Source organism: Dendropsophus ebraccatus, chromosome 12 (assembly GCF_027789765.1).
Source record: "Dendropsophus ebraccatus isolate aDenEbr1 chromosome 12, aDenEbr1.pat, whole genome shotgun sequence".
Classification (NCBI taxonomy): Eukaryota; Metazoa; Chordata; class Amphibia; order Anura; family Hylidae; genus Dendropsophus; species Dendropsophus ebraccatus.
Genome location: NC_091465.1, coordinates 87,281,270 through 87,301,414, shown reverse-complemented (window position 1 = coordinate 87,301,414; position 20,145 = coordinate 87,281,270). Strand labels below are relative to the sequence as shown.

Genomic DNA, 20,145 nt, shown 5'->3' with positions numbered 1-20,145 from the left:
CGCTCTCAGCCTTTCACAGGGGCCTTTGTTTTCGTCTCTATGGTATTTTGGTCCTCACCGCGCGGTGTGATGGGAGTTTGGAGGAGCGTAGGATAGCGGAAGAGAAATGGCGGCGGTCGTGTTATCCTTGAGACGTAGCGGGTCTGTTCTGCGGACGGCGGGAGCCCTGCAGGTGAGAGCCGGTGGTCACGGGCCGCGGCGGTATAAACGGGGGGAGGGGGCGGTGTAGAGCGCTGTAGACCCGGTCACCGGCGCTCGGCTCCTTGTTGTCCTCCGCAGCCGGTGCAGGGGCTGTGTGTGCTGTACTGCCCCTGGTCTTCACGCTATGTATAAGGGTAGCTTCACACGTACCGTATCGCTGCGTATTTAACTCTGCTGCGTTTTTATCGCTGCGTGTTTGGTGCGATTTTAACATGCGAGTTTTGATTTTCACATGAAAATCATGTAAAAATCAAAACTTGCATGTAAAAGTTGCACTAAGGTTACAAACCCACTTGCCGGATTTGCAGCGAGTCTCCGTGCTGCGTTTTTGCAGGGAGACTCGCTGCAGATCCCGGCCCTATACTTTCATTAGCAGAGAAACTGTACATCCCTGCTGCGATTTTGTCTGCAGCCCGCCCCATTAACCCCCCGGCCGCCGGACATTATACATTACCCGGTCCCCGTTCCTGCTTGCTTCGGGGCTCCCGGTGTCTTCACGGCCCGCCCGGCCAATCAGTGCGCTGCGGCGGGGCAGCGCACTGATTGGCCAGGCGGAACGTGCCGGGAGCCGCTGAAGCAAGCAGGAGCCGGGATCAGGTAATGTATATCGCCCCCAGCCCCCGGCCGCACGATCGCCCCCAGCCCTGCAGCCCCCGACCGCATGATCGCCCCCAGCCCCCGGCCGCACGATCGCCCCCAGCCCCGCAGCCCCCGGCCACATGATCGCCCGCAGCCCCCGGCCGCACGATCGCCCGCTGGGGGCGGCCGGGGCTGCAGGCAATCGTGCGGCCGGGGGCTGCGGGGCGATCGTGCAGCTAGGGGCTGCGGGGCGATCGTGGGGCTGGGGGCGATCGTGCGGCCGGGGGCTGGGGGCGATCATGCGGTCGGGGGCTGCAGGGCTGGGGGCGATCGTGCGGCCGGGGGCTGGGGGCGATATACATTACCTGATCCCCGCTCCTGCTTGCTTCAGCGGCTCCCGACACGTTCCGCCTGGCCAATCAGTGCGCTGCCCCGCCGCAGCGCACTGATTGGCCGGGCGGGCCGTGAAGACACCGGGAGCCCCAAAGCAAGCAGGAATGGGGACCGGGTAATGTATAATGTCCGGCGGCCGGGGGGTTAATGGGGCGGGCTGCAGACAAAATCGCAGCAGGGATGTACATCCCTGCTGCGAGTTTCTCTGCTATTGAAAGTATAGGGCCGGGATCTGCAGCGAGTCTCCCTGCAAAAACGCAGCAAGGAGACTCGCTGCAGATCCGGCAAGTGGGTTTGTAACCTAAAAAGGCAGCGATACGGTACGTGTGAAGGCACACTTAAGAATTTTATTAATTTATTTTAAATATTGTGTGCGATAAAGTGTGATTTTTACAAACACACACAGCAGATGCGCAGCAGATTTGATGCTGTGTTCAGTTATTTAGATCTAATCTGCTGCGTATCGCAGCAGTAAATACGCAGCGTAAGCTCTGAGGTCTCAACAAATACAGTGATTGCATAAGTTGATGCTCTTTGTGATTGATATAATGGCATAAAGATTGTGTGATAAATCACTATTAGAGACACTGTATCATATAAGTTAGTATTGGAGGCCGCATCTGGGGTTACAGTATGTAGATACAGTGCTCCAGGCTACAATGTCTCTATGAGTACAGTAGATGTATTCACGCTATGATCACTGTAACTAGTAGCCATGTCCGGCTTCATGCCGGCTGAGTCGGTGTACGGTATAGCTGTCACTAACTGCTAACTTATTCCCGGTATTCTATGTCTCTTTAGGAAACTAAAATCACATGACAGACACCCACCACCAACCCCTGGTGTAATGGGGTCTGCCGCCCAGGGGCCACACACAGAGTGAGGGGCAACTGCAGGTTAAGGAGGGGATGGCTGGGGGTCCGTGGCCGCGTCCTCTGGGGGTCCGTGGGCGCGTCCTCTGGCGGCTGGGGGTCCGTGGGCGCGTCCTCTGGCGGCTGGGGGTCCGTGGGCGCGTCCTCTGGCGGCTGGGGGTCCGTGGGCGCGTCCTCTGGCGGTCCGTGGGCGCGTCCTCTGGCGGCTGGGGGTCCGTGGGCGCGTCCTCTGGCGGTTGGGGGTCCGTGGGCGCGTCCTCTGGCGGTTGGGGGTCCGTGGGCGCGTCCTCTGGCGGCTGGGGGTCCGTGGGCGCGTCCTCTGGCGGCTGGGGGTCCGTGGGCGCGTCCTCTGGCGGCTGGGGGTCCGTGGGCGCGTCCTCTGGCGGCTGGGGGTCCGTGGGCGCGTCCTCTGGCGGCTGGGGGTCCGTGGGCGCGTCCTCTGGCGGCTGGGGGTCCGTGGGCGCGTCCTCTGGCGGCTGGGGGTCCGTGGGCGCGTCCTCTGGCGGCTGGGGGTCCGTGGGCGCGTCCTCTGGCGGCTGGGGGTCCGTGGGCGCGTCCTCTGGCGGCTGGGGGTCCGTGGGCGCGTCCTCTGGCGGCTGGGGGTCCGTGGGCGCGTCCTCTGGCGGCTGGGGGTCCGTGGGCGCGTCCTCTGGCGGCTGGGGGTCCGTGGGCGCGTCCTCTGGCGGCTGGGGGTCCGTGGGCGCGTCCTCTGGCGGCTGGGGGTCCGTGGGCGCGTCCTCTGGCGGCTGGGGGTCCGTGGGCGCGTCCTCTGGCGGCTGGGGGTCCGTGGGCGCGTCCTCTGGCGGCTGGGGGTCCGTGGGCGCGTCCTCTGGCGGCTGGGGGTCCGTGGGCGCGTCCTCTGGCGGCTGGGGGTCCGTGGGCGCGTCCTCTGGCGGCTGGGGGTCCGTGGGCGCGTCCTCTGGCGGCTGGGGGTCCGTGGGCGCGTCCTCTGGCGGCTGGGGGTCCGTGGGCGCGTCCTCTGGCGGCTGGGGGTCCGTGGGCGCGTCCTCTGGCGGCTGGGGGTCCGTGGGCGCGTCCTCTGGCGGCTGGGGGTCCGTGGGCGCGTCCTCTGGCGGCTGGGGGTCCGTGGGCGCGTCCTCTGGCGGTCCGTGGGCGCGTCCTCTGGGGGTCCGTGGGCGCGTCCTCTGGGGGTCCGTGGGCGCGTCCTCTGGGGGTCCGTGGGCGCGTCCTCTGGGGGTCCGTGGGCGCGTCCTCTGGGGGTCCGTGGGCGCGTCCTCTGGGGGTCCGTGGGCGCGTCCTCTGGGGGTCCGTGGGCGCGTCCTCTGGGGGTCCGTGGGCGCGTCCTCTGGCGGCTGGGGGTCCGTGGCCGCGTCCTCATCTCTCCCCACTCAGTAATACCCTCCTGCTACTCCCAGCTATGGAAACACCCAGTATTCCCCTCCGCCGTTATATATAATCTGCTCCGGCTATGGAACCGCTCAGTATACATCCCGACACCAGGGTGAGAGGACCTGTATATAGAAGGTGTCGGAGAGGTCACACAGTATATAGATGGATATATATAAGGGCCACATCGCCCTCTATAGGAAGACTATAGAATAAGCAGCAGGAGACGGATCTGCAGAACTTTGCACAATTACTACTCAGAAGTCCAGTGCTGTCCCCATGGGAGCTCCTAGCAGCCAGAGTCTTCTATAGAGAGCAGTAGAGCCCCTGTACACTGGAGGGGGGGATGCTGGCTGTGTGTAGAGCGATGCTCTGCAGGCAGAAGCCTCTATACACTGGGGAGATGCTATGTGAGGAGCGATGGTCTGCAGACAGTAGTCTCTATACACTGGGGAGATGCTATGAAGTCTGTAAGCTGCAGCTCCAACTCCGACTCCTGAATGTTATCAGGACCAACTCCTGCTCCTTGATAAATGGCCGGTCATATACCAGGGGAGATATCTATCACACTGGCTCAGCAGCTTCTCCCTAATGTCCTACATGATCCTGGGGCGACTTCTGAGGGAATAAAGGAATACGGTATATACAGCAGCTTCTCCTGTGTGTGCAGTGGATGCAGCCAGTCTCCAGCCTCCATGTCCTGAACTACTCAGAACTAGACTAGATGGAGCAGGTGATCTTTTCCTGCTGACAATCTTCTATGTTTCTAACTAATCTTCATCACACACAGAAACACTGGTAACACTGCCAGATCCCTGTAATATAGAGGGGTCACATATAGTGATATAGAGAGGTCACACATAGTGATAGAGAGGGGTCACACATAGTGATATAGAGAGGGGTCACACATAGTGATATAGAGAGGGGGTCACACATAGTGATATAGAGAGGGGGTCACACATAGTGATAGAGAGGGGTCACACATAGTGATATAGAGAGAGGGGGTCACACATAGTGATATAGAGAGGGGGTCACACATAGTGATATAGAGAGGGGTCACACATAGTGATATAGAGAGGGGTCACACATAGTGATATAGAGAGGGGGTCACACATAGTGATATAGAGAGGGGTCACACATAGTGATATAGAGAGGGGTCACACATAGTGATATAGAGAGGGGTCACACATAGTGATATAGAGAGGGGGTCACACATAGTGATATAGAGAGGGGGTCACACATAGTGATATAGAGAGGGGGTCACACATAGTGATATAGAGAGGGGTCACACATAGTGATATAGAGAGGGGGTCACACATAGTGATATAGAGAGGGGGTCACACATAGTGATATAGAGAGGGGGTCACACATAGTGATATAGAGAGGGGTCACACATAGTGATATAGAGAGGGGTCACACATAGTGATATAGAGAGGGGTCACACATAGTGATATAGAGAGGGGTCACACATAGTGATATAGAGAGGGGTCACACATAGTGATATAGAGAGGGGTCACACATAGTGATATAGAGAGGGGTCACACATAGTGATATAGAGAGGGGTCACACATAGTGATATAGAGAGGGGTCACACATAGTGATATAGAGAGGGGTCACACATAGTGATATAGAGAGGGGGTCACACATAGTGATATAGAGAGGGGGTCACACATAGTGATATAGAGAGGTCACACATAGTGATAGAGAGGTCACACATAGTGATATAGAGGGGTCACACATAGTGATATAGAGAGGGGTCACACATAGTGATATAGAGAGGGGGTCACACATAGTGATATAGAGAGGGGGTCACACATAGTGATATAGAGAGAGGGGTCACACATAGTGATATAGAGAGGGGGTCACACATAGTGATATAGAGAGGGGTCACACACAGCGATTATAGAGAGGGGGTCACATACAGCGAGATAGAGAGGGGGGTCACACATAGTGATATAGAGAGGGGGGTCACACATAGTGATATAGAGAGAGGGGTCAGCCATAGGCCCAGATGTATCAGCTATCTGTCAGTGTCCGCCTCCTGAATCATCACAGCCCCACAGGAACTACCCACTCAGCGACTGCATGCTCTGCAGTTAGGAGCCTCTGTACATTGGGGAGATACTCTGCAGACAGGAGCCTCTATACACCGGGGTGATGCTGTGTGTGGAGCAATGCGCTGCAGATAGTAGTCTCTATACACTGGTGTGATGCTGTGTGTGGAGCGATGCTCTGCAGACAGGAGCCTCTGCACATTGGAGCGATGCTCTGCAGACAGTAGTCTCTTTGTGCTGGTTTCTGTAGATCTCTGTTCTGTGACCACAGCGGATGATTCCTGTGCGGTCTCGTGATGGTAGATTTTTTTCGCTGATATTCCCCGGTCCGGTCATGTGACTGGGGGGATGTACAGATCTGTGATCACATGATGGTGATGGTAAGGGCTTATCCCCATAGAGCAGTACCCCCCTGTTATACCCTCCCAGCTCTACAGTGCCATCACTGACTATATATACACCGGTGTAATACAGACCTAAGCTGCAGCCATGTTACCCTTATGTTATCAGGTATATAGCAGTATACAGCTTATACTGTGCACCCAGCAGCTTCTGACCACAGGGTCATGTCATTGATGTCACCCTGACCGCTCTATCTCCTGTCTATCTGACCTCAGGGGACGGTCCTTCTTCTCTTTAGTTACTGAGCACTATGTCCGGTGCCATCACTAAACTTCTAGGCCAGGGATGGGGAGCCTGCTGCCCTCCAGCTGTTGCAGAAATACAATTCCCATCATGCCTGAACAGCTGAAGCTTTAGCTTTGCATGATAGGAGTTGTAGTTTTGCGGCAGTTTCCCCATCCCTGTTCTAGACCTTCACTAGTCACCTGGTTCCCTGGAGTATGTGGCTGCTGTACTCTCTCTGCTTCTGGCAGCTGAATATCTTCTTCTGATTCTTGCAGATCTCCCGAGGAGCTCAGACTGCTGCTGCACCCGCCTCCCAAGCTGCAGCCCGCATTAAGAAATTTGCAATCTACAGATGGGACCCTGACAAGCCCGGGGATAAGCCCCGCATGCAGACCTACGACATTGACCTAAACACGTGAGTTCACTAATCCTCGACTAACCTGAGCCTTGTATGTGATATATAATGGTTGTTACAGGGCTAGCATCTATGTACGGATGCCGAATGGAGAAGGAATGGAGCACTGCCGTATTTCCCATATATTTGGGGGGGGGCTTTTCCTAGGAGTCTCAGCGGTTGGATCCCCACAGATCCGCTTTTTATATCCTATACTGTTACTAGGGGGTAACTTGGAGATCCCCTTCAAAGTGATATTGTTGTCTCCTTTCCATTTTCACAGCAGTTTTTAAGCTTATATTCTGGACATTTCATGTGTTACCGTACAAAGGATTTCTTGGTGGTCTCTTCCCTTAAAAAAAGAAAAACCACTGATGTAGGCGGGGATATGGGGCACCACAACCATTAAAGGGGTATTCCCCCCCAAATTATTTTTGCATTAATACGTTGCCCACCCGTAGCTTTCCATCTTTCCAATATAAAGTTATTATGGATTCTGCACAGTTTTGCATTCACCCCCATGCAATGCATAGAATCCTCAAACCTCAGTCCAACCCGACACGCTCCCTGCTCCTGGCCCCGACACTCCGAGACTGCATCACGTGTCCTCCATCTCTTCAATGGGCCGGGTTAGCGCTTCTAACCCAGCACACTGAAGGGAGGAAGGACAGTGAGAGTTCCCCCCCGGAACTCGCCCAGACACTGAGACTGCCAACAGCGGCACCCCGACAACCCCCACCCCCCGTCCACCCCTAACCCCCATGTCTGCCCTGTCCCGGCCGACCCCCGTAAATCGGCTATCCATCCACATCTGTGACCTCATATACTGTGATGTGGATGGATAGCAGCTTGCTGGGACCTGTAGTTCTAGACAGTATATTAGGTCACAAAAATTCTGTAGAACTACAGGTCCCAGCTAACTGCGATCTGTCCACATCACTATATATCAGGTCACAGAGCTTCTGGAGAACTACAGGTCCTAGCAAGCAGCGCGAAGCACTGCATGCTGGGAAATGTAGTTTCCTGGCCGGCGCCATGTTGGATATAGACAGCTTTTATACAAAAACTATCTCAGGAAGACGGGAGACTGCTCTAAATACTCAGGGGGACTTGGTGAGTAAGACCAGCTAGGTTTGGGGGCATTTAATTTTTTAGCTCTTGGGGGGACCCATATGGAACTGTCCACCAACATGCATTTTTGAGAGGAGAGACCACCAAGAAATACTTCAGTCAGTCAGTGTCTCTGCTGCCCGGTCTTCTGCTCGCTCAGCTGTCAGTGAGTGTCGTCTCTGCCCAGCCTCCTGCTCGCTCAGCTGTCAGTGTCTCTGTCTCTGCTGCCCGGCCTCCTGCTTGCTCAGCTGTCAGTCAGTGCCTCTGCTGCCTGGCCTCCTGCTTGCTTACCTGTCAGTCAGTGTCTCTGCTGCCCGACCTCCTGCTCGCTCAGCTGTCAGTCAGTGTCTCTGCTGCCCGGCCTCCTGCTTGCTCAGCTGTCAGTCAGTGTCTCTGCTGCCCGGCCTCCTGCTCGCTCAGCTGTCAGTCATTGTCTCTGCTGCCCGGCCTCCTGCTTGCTTACCTGTCAGTCAGTGTCTCTGCTGCCCGACCTCCTGCTCGCTTAGCTGTTAGGCAGTGTCTCTGCTCTCTGCCTCCTGCTTGCTCAGCTGTCAGTCAGTGTCTCTGATGCCCGGCCTCCTGCTGGCTCAGCTGTCAGTGTCTCTGCTGCCTAGTCTCCTGCTCGCTTAGCTGTCAGTGTCTCTGTCTCTGCTGCCCGGCCTCCTGCTTGCTCAGCTGTCAGTCAATGTCTCTGCTGCCTGGCCTCCTTCTTGCTTACCTGTCAGTCAATGTCTCTGCTGCCCGACCTCCTGCTTGCTCAGCTGTGAGTCAGTGTCTCTGATGCCCGGCCTCCTGCTGGCTCAGCTGTCAGTGTCTCTGCTGCCTAGTCTCCTGCTCGCTTAGCTGTCAGTGTCTCTGTCTCTGCTGCCCGACCTCCTGCTTGCTCAGCTGTCAGTCAGAGTCTCTGCTGCCTGGCCTCCTTCTTGCTTACCTGTCAGTCAGTGTCTCTGCTGCCCAGCCTCCTGCTCGCTCAGCTGTCAGTGTCTCTGCTGTCTGCCTCCTGCTCGCTCAGCTGTCAGTGTCTCTGCTGTCTGCCTCCTGCTCGCTCAGCTGTCAGTGTCTCTGCTGTCTGCCTCCTGCTCGCTCAGCTGTCAGTGTCTCTGTCTCTGCTGCCCGGCCTCCTGCTTGCTCAGCTGTCAGTCAGTGTCTCTGCTGCCCGGCCTCCTGCTCGCTCAGCTGTCAGTGTCTCTGCTGTCTGCCTCCTGCTTGCTTACCTGTCAGTCAGTGTCTTTGCTGCCCGACCTCCTGCTTGCTCAGCTGTCAGTCAGTGTCTCTGATGCCCGGCCTCCTGCTCGCTCAGCTGTCAGTCACTATCTGCCAACAGATGACTGATCTGCAATCAATGTCTGAAAGAAACACTCGGGGCCTTGGATACTGAGTAAAAGAGGCTGAATTTACAAGCAGAGTCTGCACAACAGATTCCACTTGAAAATCTCCCTGTCCTGTTTCCTTGATGAGATTTCTCTTGCGCCTCTCCTCTCCAAGAATGACCATGTTCATTATAGGGCCCTTACTGTAATGTAGAGCCGTGCTTCTCAAACTGTGAGGCGCCCCCTAGTTGTTGGTGAGGCCCAGCTGAGGAGCCAGTTTTTACAAAGTAACTATAATGTGCACAGTCCTTTTGCTGTTTGCAAAAATCACCATTTTAGCAACAATAATAATTTATTTTGTACTTAACCCCTTAAGGACAGAGCCTGAAATGGCCTTAATGACAGAGACAAATTTTATGAATATGACCAGTGTCACTTTAGTCATTAATAACTTCGGGATGCTTTTACCTATCCGGCTGATTCTGGGATTGTTTTCTCGTGACATATTGTACTTTACATTTCTGGTAAATTGGAGTCGATACTCATAACAAATCTTTATGAAAAAAAACCAAATAATGTGAAAAAATGCATTTTTCCAACTTTGAAACTTTTTTGCGTATACAGAAAGTGGTTATACCACATAAATTATATATTAAATAGCATTAGCAACATGTCTACTTTATGTTGGCGGCATTTATTAAACTATTTTTCATTTTTTTTAGACGATAGGAAGCTTAAAACATTAGCAGCAAATTTCCAAATTTTCAGTAAAATTTCAAAATCAGATATTTTTAGGGACCTGTTCAGGTTTAAAGTGTATTTGAGGGGCCTGTATGTTAGAAAGCCCCACAAAGCACCCCATTTCAGAAACTGCACCCCCCAAACTCTGCAAAAGCATATCCAGAAAGTGTTTTAACCCTTTAGGGGAGTCACAGAAATAAAAGCTAAGTGTGTAAGGAATTTGAAAATTTTAATTTTCTGTGCAGAGATTTTATTGTAATCCAATATTTTTCATAATTATAAACCTATTACCAGAGAAATGCACCCCAATAATTATTGCCCCGTTTCTGCAGTTTATAGAAATACCCCATATGTGGCCCTATTGCGCTATTTGACGCAACCACAAGCCTCAGATATAAGGGAGCGCCTAGTGAATTTCAACGCCTCCGTTATATTTGGTCATTTTTGACTGTACCACTTCAGGTTGGCAGAGGCTCTGGGGTGCCAAAACCTAAAAAACACCCCTAAAGTGACACCATTTAGAAAACTACACCCCTCAAGGAATGTAACAAGGGGTGCGGTGAGCATCTGGACCCCACAGGTGCTTCACAGATTTTCCGAACAATATGGCGTGAAAAAAGAAAAATTTATTTTTTACACTAAAACGTTGTTCTAGCCTTCAATTTTTCATTTTCTTAAAGGGATAAGAGGCAAAAAAAGACAAAAAATGTGTAGCGCAGTTTCTCCCGAGTACAGAAATACCCCACATGTGGCGATAGAGTGCCAAGGGGGCGCAGGACGAGCCTCCAAAGGGAAGGAGCGCCAATTGGCTTTTGGAAGCTGAATTTCACTGAAAAGGATTTCAAGGGCCATGTCGCATTTACAGAGCCCTCGTGCTGCCAAGACACTGGAAACCCCCCACAAGTGATTCCATTCAGGAAACTACACCCCTCAAGGAATCTAACAAGGGGTGCAGTGAGCATATGGACCCCACTGGTGACGGGCACAAATGTGGAACAATGTGACGTGAAAGGGAAAAATTTCATTTTTTCACTTTCATGGCACAAATGTGCCCGTCATCAAGGGGTCCATATCCTCACTGCACGCCTTGTTAGATTCCTTGAGGGGTGTAGTTTCCAGAATGGGGTCACTTGTGGGGGGTTTCCAGTGTTTTGGCAGCACGAGGGCTCTGTAAATGCGACATGGCGTTCATCATCCATTCTAGCCAAATCCAACCTCCAAAATCCAAATGGCGCTCCTTCCCTTCGGAGGCTTGCCCTGCGCCCACATGGCGCTTTATGTCCACATGTGGGGTATTTACGGACTCGGGGGAAATTGCTCTACACATATTGTGTGTTTTTTTTCTCTTTTAACCCCTTGTGAAAATGATAAATTCAAGGCTAAACCAACATTATAGTGTAAAAAATGTAATATTTCATTTTCACGCCACATTGTTCCACATTTGTGCCCGTCACCAGTGGGGTCCATATGCTCACTACACCCCTTGTTACATTCCTTGAGGGGTGTAGTTTCCATAATGGGGTCACTTGTGGGGGGTTTCAACTGTCTTGGCAACACAGGGGCCTTTTGAATGCAACATGGCCCCTCGAAATCCATTCCATCCAAATCCAGCCTTCAAAAACCAAATGGCGCTTCTTCCCTTTGGAGGCTTACCCTGCACCCGCATGGCGCTTTATGTCCACATGTGGGGTATTTCCGTACTCAGGGGAAATTGCTCTACACATTAAATGTTTTTTTTTATCTTTTAACCCCTTGTGAAAATGAAAAAACATGACAAGATTAATGATTTAGAGTAAAAATTTTACAAAAATTACACTAAATGTTGGTCTAGCCTTGATTTTTTTCCATTTCCACAAGGGGTTAAAAAAGAAAATGAACACAAAACGTGTAGGGTAGTGTCCCCTGAGTACGAAAATACCCCACATGTGGGCATAATGTGCCATATGGGCACAGGGCAAGTCACCAAAGGGACAGAGCGCCATTTAGAGGCTGGAATGGAGGATGGAGGCCATGTCGCAATTACAAAGCTCCTGTGCTGCCAGGACAGTAGAAACCCCCGACAAGTGACCCCATTCTGGAAACTACACCCCATAAGGAATCTAACAAGGGGTGCAGTGAGCATATGGACCCCACTGGTGACGGGCACTTACGTAGAACATGTGCCGAGAAAATAAAAAATACAATTTTTTTCATTTTCACGTCCCAAATGTGGCCGTCACCAGGGGGCCATATCCCCGCTGCCCCCCTTGTTAGATTCCTTATGGGGTGTAGTTTCCAGAATGGGGTCACTTGTGGGGGGTTTCTACTGTCCTGGCCGCACAGAGGCTTTGTAATTGCATCATGGCATCCTCTAATGGGAATGGCGGCCATACCTATTTAGCTGGGGAAAAGGGACAATTCTAATTTATTTGGGGGTATTAGGCCAATTATTAGTTTATAAGGTTGAAAATGACAGGTGTCCATCAAATTCCACCTGTGTTGATCCAGAGGAAGGCAAAAAAAAAAACCCTCGTAAGGCAGACGACAGTAGCCTCATCACAGGGGAAAAATTCCTTCCCGACTCCATAATGGCGATTAGAATAATCCCTGGATCAACGTGACCCCTGAAATAGGAATAAGGGACAGAATTTAGATAATGTAGAACCCCAGTGACGTGTGGTGCGCCTTGAAGCGATCCAGTATGCAGAGGCCGGGGGGATCAGGATAGGTGTCACACTGGAAATGGTGTCCTTCCTGATCCCCCTGTTACGCCACACTCTCCACTTCTTCTGGGGTCTCCCTTTCTCCAGTGTGGGGGACGTCACCTGGAAAATGTTGTCCTGGTGCGATACGGGTCCTTCATATCCAGAAGCGCTGGGTCCGCTCCATGGCTGCTAAATATTAGGGCTCTATTACTACTTCTGATATGTTCGGATCGTGCCGCAAGCTACAGTAGCTCGGGCAGCGAGGGACCAGAAGAGGGGGTGCTGGTATAAGAGTTATCCCCGTACAGGTGGTAACCTTTATCCAGCAGTGGGAAGATCAGTTCCCGGACGATGTCCCCACTAACTCCAAGGATGGGGGGGAAGGGGGCATCTGGGGGCTAGATTCGGGTGTCCCTTCCTACATACACTCTAAGGGTACGTGCACACTGCGGAATCGCAACAGATAACCCTTCGTGCATTCCGCAGCTGGCACCCACCGGCGGACTGATGCAGGCGCACGTCTCCACACGTGTCATAGACTCCATTCTATGCACGGGCGGATTCCGCTCTCCGTCCAATGTGTTCATTCTTTGGATGGACGACGGATTCCGCCCGTGCATAGAATGGAGTCTATGACACGGGTGGAGACATGCGCCCGCATCAGTCCGCCGGTGGGTGCCAGCTGCGGAATGCACAAAGGGTTATCCTTCGCCATTCCGCAGTGTGCACGTACCCTGGATCTGTAAGTGTACCCAGAGGTACGCTCACACAGTTTGTAGAATTTCACACCATACCGTCATCTCTTATTGGGACGGTACTGGCGGAAAAGATGTGTCTGGGGGGCAGCGTACGCTATGCTACCCCCCAGACACGTCACAGGATGATGAGGATGAATGGAGGAAAGAAGGATCCCCCCATTCATCCTCACTGGCTGTTTCGGTGTCGGAGGCAATAATAACGTATCCCTCTGACGCCGAAAACACCCTGGGGGCCGTCTTTATACGGGGATTGGTATATGGGGTATATAGTGGTGTAGTGTCAAACTTTATTCAATGTAGTGTGGTGTAATGTAGTGTTTTTTACGTGTTTTTTTACAGTAAGTATAAAAAAAAAACCTACGCCAACAAAGGAGTTGCTGCTAAATGCCGCACTTATGTGCGGCACTTATAAGCAGACCGTGGCAGTAGGATATAGAAAAAAAACACCCTACGCCAAAAAGGAGGAGTTGCTGATTAGCAGCGCACTTTCGTGCGATGCTGATCAACACTCAGCGGCGATAGGGTGCGGAAAATAGAAAAAAAAAAAATTTGAAAAAAAAAAAAAAAAAAATTCTACATTCTGAATATCCCTGTAGCTGCTGATAAGTGTATTACACATATCAGCCGCTAGGGGGCAGCAGAGCGCAAAATACGGAAAGAGCCGACGCTGGAGCCGAAAATAGCCGAGAGAAGCCGAACGTGACGTCACGGAAGAAGCCGAAGACCCGAACGAAGACGAGAACGCCGCGAACCCGGAAGACGCCGATCAGGAGCCCGGGACAGGTGAGTAATGTACAAATACCTGCTCTGGACCCCTCGGCTACCTAGCTGAGGGGTCCAGGGCAGGTATTTACTATTTTGTGGGACTCTGATCGCCGTGCCACCGGCCCGATCGCCGTGAACGGCCGGCCGGCCGTTCACGGCGATCGGGCCGGTGGCACGGCGATCACCATTACTTTTTACAGTAATGGCGGTCGGTGCCGTCCTCGGACAGCACCGACCGCCATTTTTTTCCGGGTCATCGGGTCGCCGATGACCCGGAAAGGTTCCGATCGCCGCTATTGGCTGATCTGAATTGATCAGCCTATAGCAGCGATCGTAAGCACGGGGGGTGTTAACCACCCCCCGTGCCGTGAAGCTAAGATGGCCTGCTATGATTTATAGCAGGCCATCTTCCCCGACCGCTGTGTGTGAACACGCAGCGATCGGGGAAACATCGGGCGTAAATTTACGCCCTGATGCGCCAAGTACCAGGGCGCGAGGGCGTAAGTTTACGCCCGATGTCGTTAAGGGGTTAATTTATTAGTATATAGAGCCTAGGAGACGGGTGAAGGACGGCCCTAGCATTATTTTCAGCATTTAAATGGATTTTCACCACAGATAGTGAGGCCCAGGCACCCTCTTGGTCAGTCTGGTGAGGCCCAGGCACCCTCTTGGTCAGTCTGGTGAGGCCCAGGCACCCTCTTGGTCAGTCTGGTGAGGCCCAGGCACCCTCTTGGTCAGTCTGGTGAGGCCCAGGCACCCTCTTGGTCAGTCTGGTGAGGCCCAGGCATTGCCTTGGTCTGTTGGGTGAGGCTCCAGTAAAAAAAAGTTTGAGAAGTACTGCTGTAGAGGACACCTGGTTTCTTCCCCTTCTCATCCTTCTGTGCTGTTCTTCTCCTTCAGCTGTGGTCCTATGGTTCTCGATGCGCTCATCAAGATCAAGAATGAGATTGACCCTACCTTGACTTTCCGCAGGTCGTGCCGTGAGGGTAAGTGCGCTGCGGCTCTTGTGACATTGTTAGGCGCTGTTTATGCCCCTTGACTCATCCAGTTCTATTCTCCAGGTATCTGTGGCTCCTGTGCCATGAATATTAATGGTGGGAATACACTGGCGTGCACCATAAAGATTGACACTAACCTGAGTAAAGTCACCAAAATCTACCCTCTCCCTCACATGTATGTGGTGAAGGATCTGGTGCCTGTAAGTGCTGAAGTTAGACTGCAGTGAGCAGTGTGTGCAGGCAGAGGGCGCCATCCGCTCACTCATATGGAGCCTGTGCATCTTTTCACCTGACTGCAGCATTATCATTTCTTTCTTCTCCAGGATTTGAGTAACTTCTATGCTCAGTATAAATCCATAGAGCCCTACCTGAAGAAAAAGGATGAGTCCAAACAGGGGAAGGAGCAATATTATCAGTCCATCGAGGACCGAGACAAGCTGGTGAGTTATGGGGTGAGGTGCGCTGCAGCCCTCGCTTTCATGGGTTCCATTGTTTTACAGGATTTTTTGTCTAGTTATTTGAATAGAATATATAATTGAGGTCCCAAAATTAGCCCCCCTACACTGATGGGGGAACATAGCCTGTGCTATACTCCAGAGCTGCACTCACTATTCTGCTGGTGGGCTCACTGTGTACATACATTACTAATCCTGTACTGATCCTGAGTTACATCCTGTGTTATACTCCAGAGCTGCACTCACTATTCTGTCAGTGGGATCCCACTATACCTGTATTACCGGTGAGGTGTCCTCTGGCTGCATGTTACCCTTCTGCAGTGAATGGCCCCCTTGTTGTGGTGGTAATAACTTCTTCTCCTCCTCCTCCTCCTCTCTTGTGTACAGGACGGGCTCTATGAGTGCATCCTCTGTGCTTGCTGTAGCACAAGTTGTCCCAGTTATTGGTGGAATGGTGACAAGTACCTGGGCCCGGCAGTCCTCATGCAGGTAAGATGTCCTCATAAACAGTCCTAAAAAGGGTTCGGATCAGAACGCAGCTCATCTCCTCATTTCCATTCCTTTTTTTTCTTTTTTTTTTTTTTTTTTTTTTTTAAAGTTCAGTTTTAAAGTCCAGTGGTGAGATTGGGGCAGGGGGCGGCAGTGGACCCCTTAGGATTGGGGCAGGGGGCGGCGGTGGACCCCTTAGGATTGGGGCAGGGGGTGGCGCCGGGCCCGTTGGGATTGGGGCAGGGGGCGGCGGCGGAGGGCCCGTTGGGATTGGGGCAGGGGGCGGCGGCGGAGGGCCCGTTGGGATTGGGGCAGGGGGCGGCGGCGGAGGGCCCGTTGGGATTGGGGCAGGGGGCGGCGGCGGAGGGCCCGTTGGGATTGGGGCAGGGGGCGGCGGCGGAGGGCCCGTTGGGATTGGGGCGGCGGCAGGCCCGTTCAGGTTTGGGCAGGGGGCAGTGGGCCTTGCCGGATCTGGGCAGGGGGTGGCAGGGCCGTTCAGATTTGTTGCATAAATTCTTCCACCCGCAGTATCTGTCCCTGTTCTCTGTATCATACGGGATTGTGCTATGCGCCTTGTACAGCGCTGTGGAATAAATAACGGGATGATGGTCATTGTTGATATTATTCCGGATTTCAGGCTTATCGCTGGATGATCGACTCCAGAGATGACTACACAGAGGAACGGTTAGCCAAACTGCAGGACCCCTTCTCCCTGTACCGCTGCCACACCATCATGAACTGCACGAGGACGTGTCCCAAGGTAACAGACCCTCAGCTCTCACAGGAAGTCATACACTGAGTGCCGCAGACAGTCTCGTTTTTACACATTGTACAGCAATTTCATTCCAATGTGGCAACCAAGGAAGTAGCTGGAGTTTCACTTCTCTTGGAGTGTAAGACGTTGAGCATTGGTCACGTCATGTGGGCCCAGGCTCCGTCCACTATATATAAAAGGGGTTCAGCGTCTATCGGAGAGTGGGTGGATTGGATTTCACGATCCTTTGAGCAGACAGAATTCTGATTGCTGCTCTGGAGGGCTGTCCAGCAGGCTCGTTGTTTCGGTTTTGTACCATTCCGCATGGCATCAGTCCCTGCAGACCCTCTCGCTGTTGGTCACCTGTCCTGTATCACATCTGACACAGTCCTTCTTGTTCTAGGGCCTGAACCCCGGAAAAGCCATAGCTGAAATAAAGAAAATGATGGCGACCTACAAGGAGAAGGTGGCCCAGGCATAATACAGCTCGCTCGCTAGGACTCCACGCACAACAGTCCCCTCCTCGTACAGAGCTCCCGGCCCGCGCTGTTCCTGAGCTCCACCCACCACGCCGTCGGGAATCTGCAGGACATTTTTGCTGCTTCTTAATGTGTTTCGCTTTAAGGGAGTGAAGTGAATGACTATATCTGTCAGTATATTCATCTAATTATTAAAAATCCTTTAAATTCTAAACTGCTCCCAAAACTGAGCTGTGTATCTGTGCAGAGTGAATGCAGGGTATAGCAGCGGGGATGAGAGAGCTGGCGGCTGTACCCCCGGCCTCTTCAGGTAAGATAGAGGGGTGGTAGTATTGCATCCCCAGATCAGCACTGACCTCACCTCTGTGTGTGACCTGGTCGGGGTCCCTGCACCCACCTCTGTGTGTGACCTGGTCGGGGTCCCTGCACCCACCTCTGTGTGTGACCTGGACGGGGTCCCTGCACCCACCTCTGTGTGTGACCTGGACGGGGTCCCTGCACCCACCTCTGTGTGTGACCTGGACGAGGTCCCTGCACCCACCTCTGTGTGTGACCTGGACGGGGTCCCTGCACCCACCTCTGTGTGTGACCTGGACGGGGTCCCTGCACCCACCTCTGTGTGTGACCTGGACGGGGTCCCTGCACCCACCTCTGTGTGTGACCTGGACGGGGTCCCTGCACCCACCTCTGTGTGTGACCTGGACGGGGTCCCTGCACCCACCTCTGTGTGTGACCTGGACGGGGTCCCTGCACCCACCTCTGTGTGTGACCTGGACGGGGTCCCTGCACCCACCTCTGTGTGTGACCTGGACGGGGTCCCTGCACCCACCTCTGTGTGTGACCTGGACGGGGTCCCTGCACCCACCTCTGTGTCTCCTATCACACCACTCTGACCGCCGGAGCTGCAGTCTGTCTGATCTATATTGAAGATGCTGTGATGGACAGAGATGCCCTCCCCCCACCAACTACCTGTTGTGTGACTGTGAAGGAGGAAATGAATCTTCTATGGTGCCATAAAGCAGTGCTGTGCTGCAAAGTGCCAGTTCCTGCTGCTCTGCAATGATTGGCTGGTTCACCTGCTATGCCCTGTCCTGCCCCTAGAGGGGGCAGAGTCTTATTACACAGCACTTTGCTGATTCCTAGGTAAGGGCAGCAGATGATGAAGCAGTAAACCAGAATGTGTGTCCTTACTATAAAACGTCCTGATCTCCTACAGTCTGTACTGTGAGGCCGGTATATGTGCAGCTTCCCAGGAGAGCTGATGGAGATGTCTGAGAGCAGTGTGAAGCTGCATCTGTTGGGAATCCACTGGGCCGTCTATGCCAAACAGTGAGAAGCTGCATCTTATAGGGAGACACAGAAGTCTAGATGCGAGCTGTGTGACGCTGCATTTCATAGGAAGACATAGCAGTCTAGAAGTGAACAGTGTGAAGCTGCATTTTAGGATTCTAGGAGCAACCTGGGTGAAGCTGCATCTCATAGAGGTACACGGTCTAGGAACAACCAGGGTGAAGCTGCATCTCATAGGGATACACAGGAGTCCAGGAGTGAGCAGTGCTAAGCTGCATCTCTGGAATACATAGATCTAGGAACAAGCAGTGTTCAGCGGCATCTCTTAGGAAGACATGGGAGTCTAGGAACAAATAAGGTGAAGCTGCATCTCATAGGGAGGGATACACAAGAGTCTAGGAGCGAGTAGTTTGAAGCTGCCTTTGATCTGGCAGCAGGTTATTAGAGGCAGGCCTACCAGCCTGGGTGGTTTTATAACTACAGCTAATCGATGTATGGACAATCCTACTATATCACTACTCTCCTGGTCCAGTACATAGGACAGCAATATCTTCAGCAGCACTCTATAAATGAGGGAATATAATGGGAATAAGGGCTTTGTGGTGGGGGGATTGGATCGATGAAGCATGCAATGAATGGGTAGTCCGATGACTGGGATCACATGACCCAGCTGCCATCATGGTCAATGGCTCAGCATAATTAGGTGCTGGGATACAGCAGTTGGCACTGCAGGAATATTGCTGGTGAGTTAAAGGGTTTATCCAGTGCTACAAAAACATGTCTGACTTCTTCCAGAGACAGCACCACTCCCAGGGGCTGTCACCGCTCTGCACCATGGTGGGAACAGGGCTATGGAAGCTTCTGGTAGCTGCAGGCGGTAGGAGAGGATGGGGCATTCTGGGATACTGCAGCTAACACTCCTGCATCTGTATAGCGTCCAGGGGTCCCCAGAGCCGCCATATAACACACATGACATGTCCTGACCCGGGCGGAGGAGCTGGAGTGATACAAGCAGCAGGGTGAAGTGCTGCCGCCACCGCCTGTTATTAAGCACTTGAGCGCACTTCACCGCTCTCAGTGCCTCTTACTGACTGCAGGAGCAGCACTCATCCCCATGTAACCTGCTGCTGCAGACACTGCTCGTGGAAGCTGACACTGCTATGTTCACCCATCAGCTATAACATTAACTCTCCCTTCCTTATGTCCCCCTGGGTACCAGACCCCATAGCCCTGGAATTTGTCTGCCCAGGGCCCGGACCCCATAGCCCTGTGATGTGTCCCCCTGGGGCCCGGACTCCATAGCCCTGGGTTGTGTCCCCCTCCTCCCCGGGGCCCGGACCCCATAGCCCTGTGATGTGTCCCCCTGGGACCCGGACCCCATAGCCTTGTGATGTGTCTTCTCTGGGGCCCAGACCCCATAGCCCTGGGATGTGTGTCCCCTCCCCCTGGACCCTATAGCCTTGTGATGTGTCTCCCCTGGGGCTCGGACCCCAAAGCCCTGTGATGTGTCCCCCTGGAGCCCAGACCCCATAGCCCTGGGTTGTGCCCCCCCCTTCTCCCTGGGGCCTGGACCCCATAGCCCTGGGATGTGTGTCCTCCCCTCCCCCTGGACCCTATAGCCTTGTGATGTGTCTCCCCTGGGGCTCGGACCCCATAGCCCTGTGATATGTCCCCCCCAGGGCCCAGACCCCATAGCTCTGTGATGTGTCCCCCTGGGGCCCAGACCCCATAGCCCTGGGTTGTGTCTCTCCCCCCCCCCCTCCTCCCCGGGGCCCGGACCCATAGCCCTGTGATGTGTCCCCCTGGGCCTCGGACCCCATAGCCCTGTGATGTGTCCCCCTGGGC

General features: G+C 53.4%; 1 protein-coding gene across 1 annotated transcript; it reads left to right on the top strand.

Annotated features, from left to right (window-relative positions):
- The first annotated feature begins 1 nt into the window (after position 1).
- SDHB (succinate dehydrogenase complex iron sulfur subunit B) lies at positions 2-17,224 on the top strand. The gene is made up of 8 exons (XM_069947135.1): positions 2-172; positions 6,349-6,488; positions 14,736-14,821; positions 14,897-15,033; positions 15,157-15,273; positions 15,676-15,777; positions 16,415-16,537; positions 16,935-17,224. Exons 1-8 carry the CDS (start codon positions 107-109, stop codon positions 17,010-17,012), a joined length of 849 nt encoding a protein of 282 aa, XP_069803236.1. The 5' UTR covers positions 2-106; the 3' UTR covers positions 17,013-17,224.
- Positions 17,225-20,145: the final 2,921 nt, after the last annotated feature.

Bases quoted from the DNA above. Each gene is read 5' to 3' on its own strand.
- SDHB (XM_069947135.1), top strand. From the start codon at position 107: ATGGCGGCGGTCGTGTTATCCTTGAGACGTAGCGGGTCTGTTCTGCGG. The intron at 173-6,348 runs GTGAGAGCCGGT...TGATTCTTGCAG, and splicing joins GGACGGCGGGAGCCCTGCAG to ATCTCCCGAGGAGCTCAGAC. The intron at 15,034-15,156 runs GTAAGTGCTGAA...TTTCTTCTCCAG, and splicing joins TGGTGAAGGATCTGGTGCCT to GATTTGAGTAACTTCTATGC.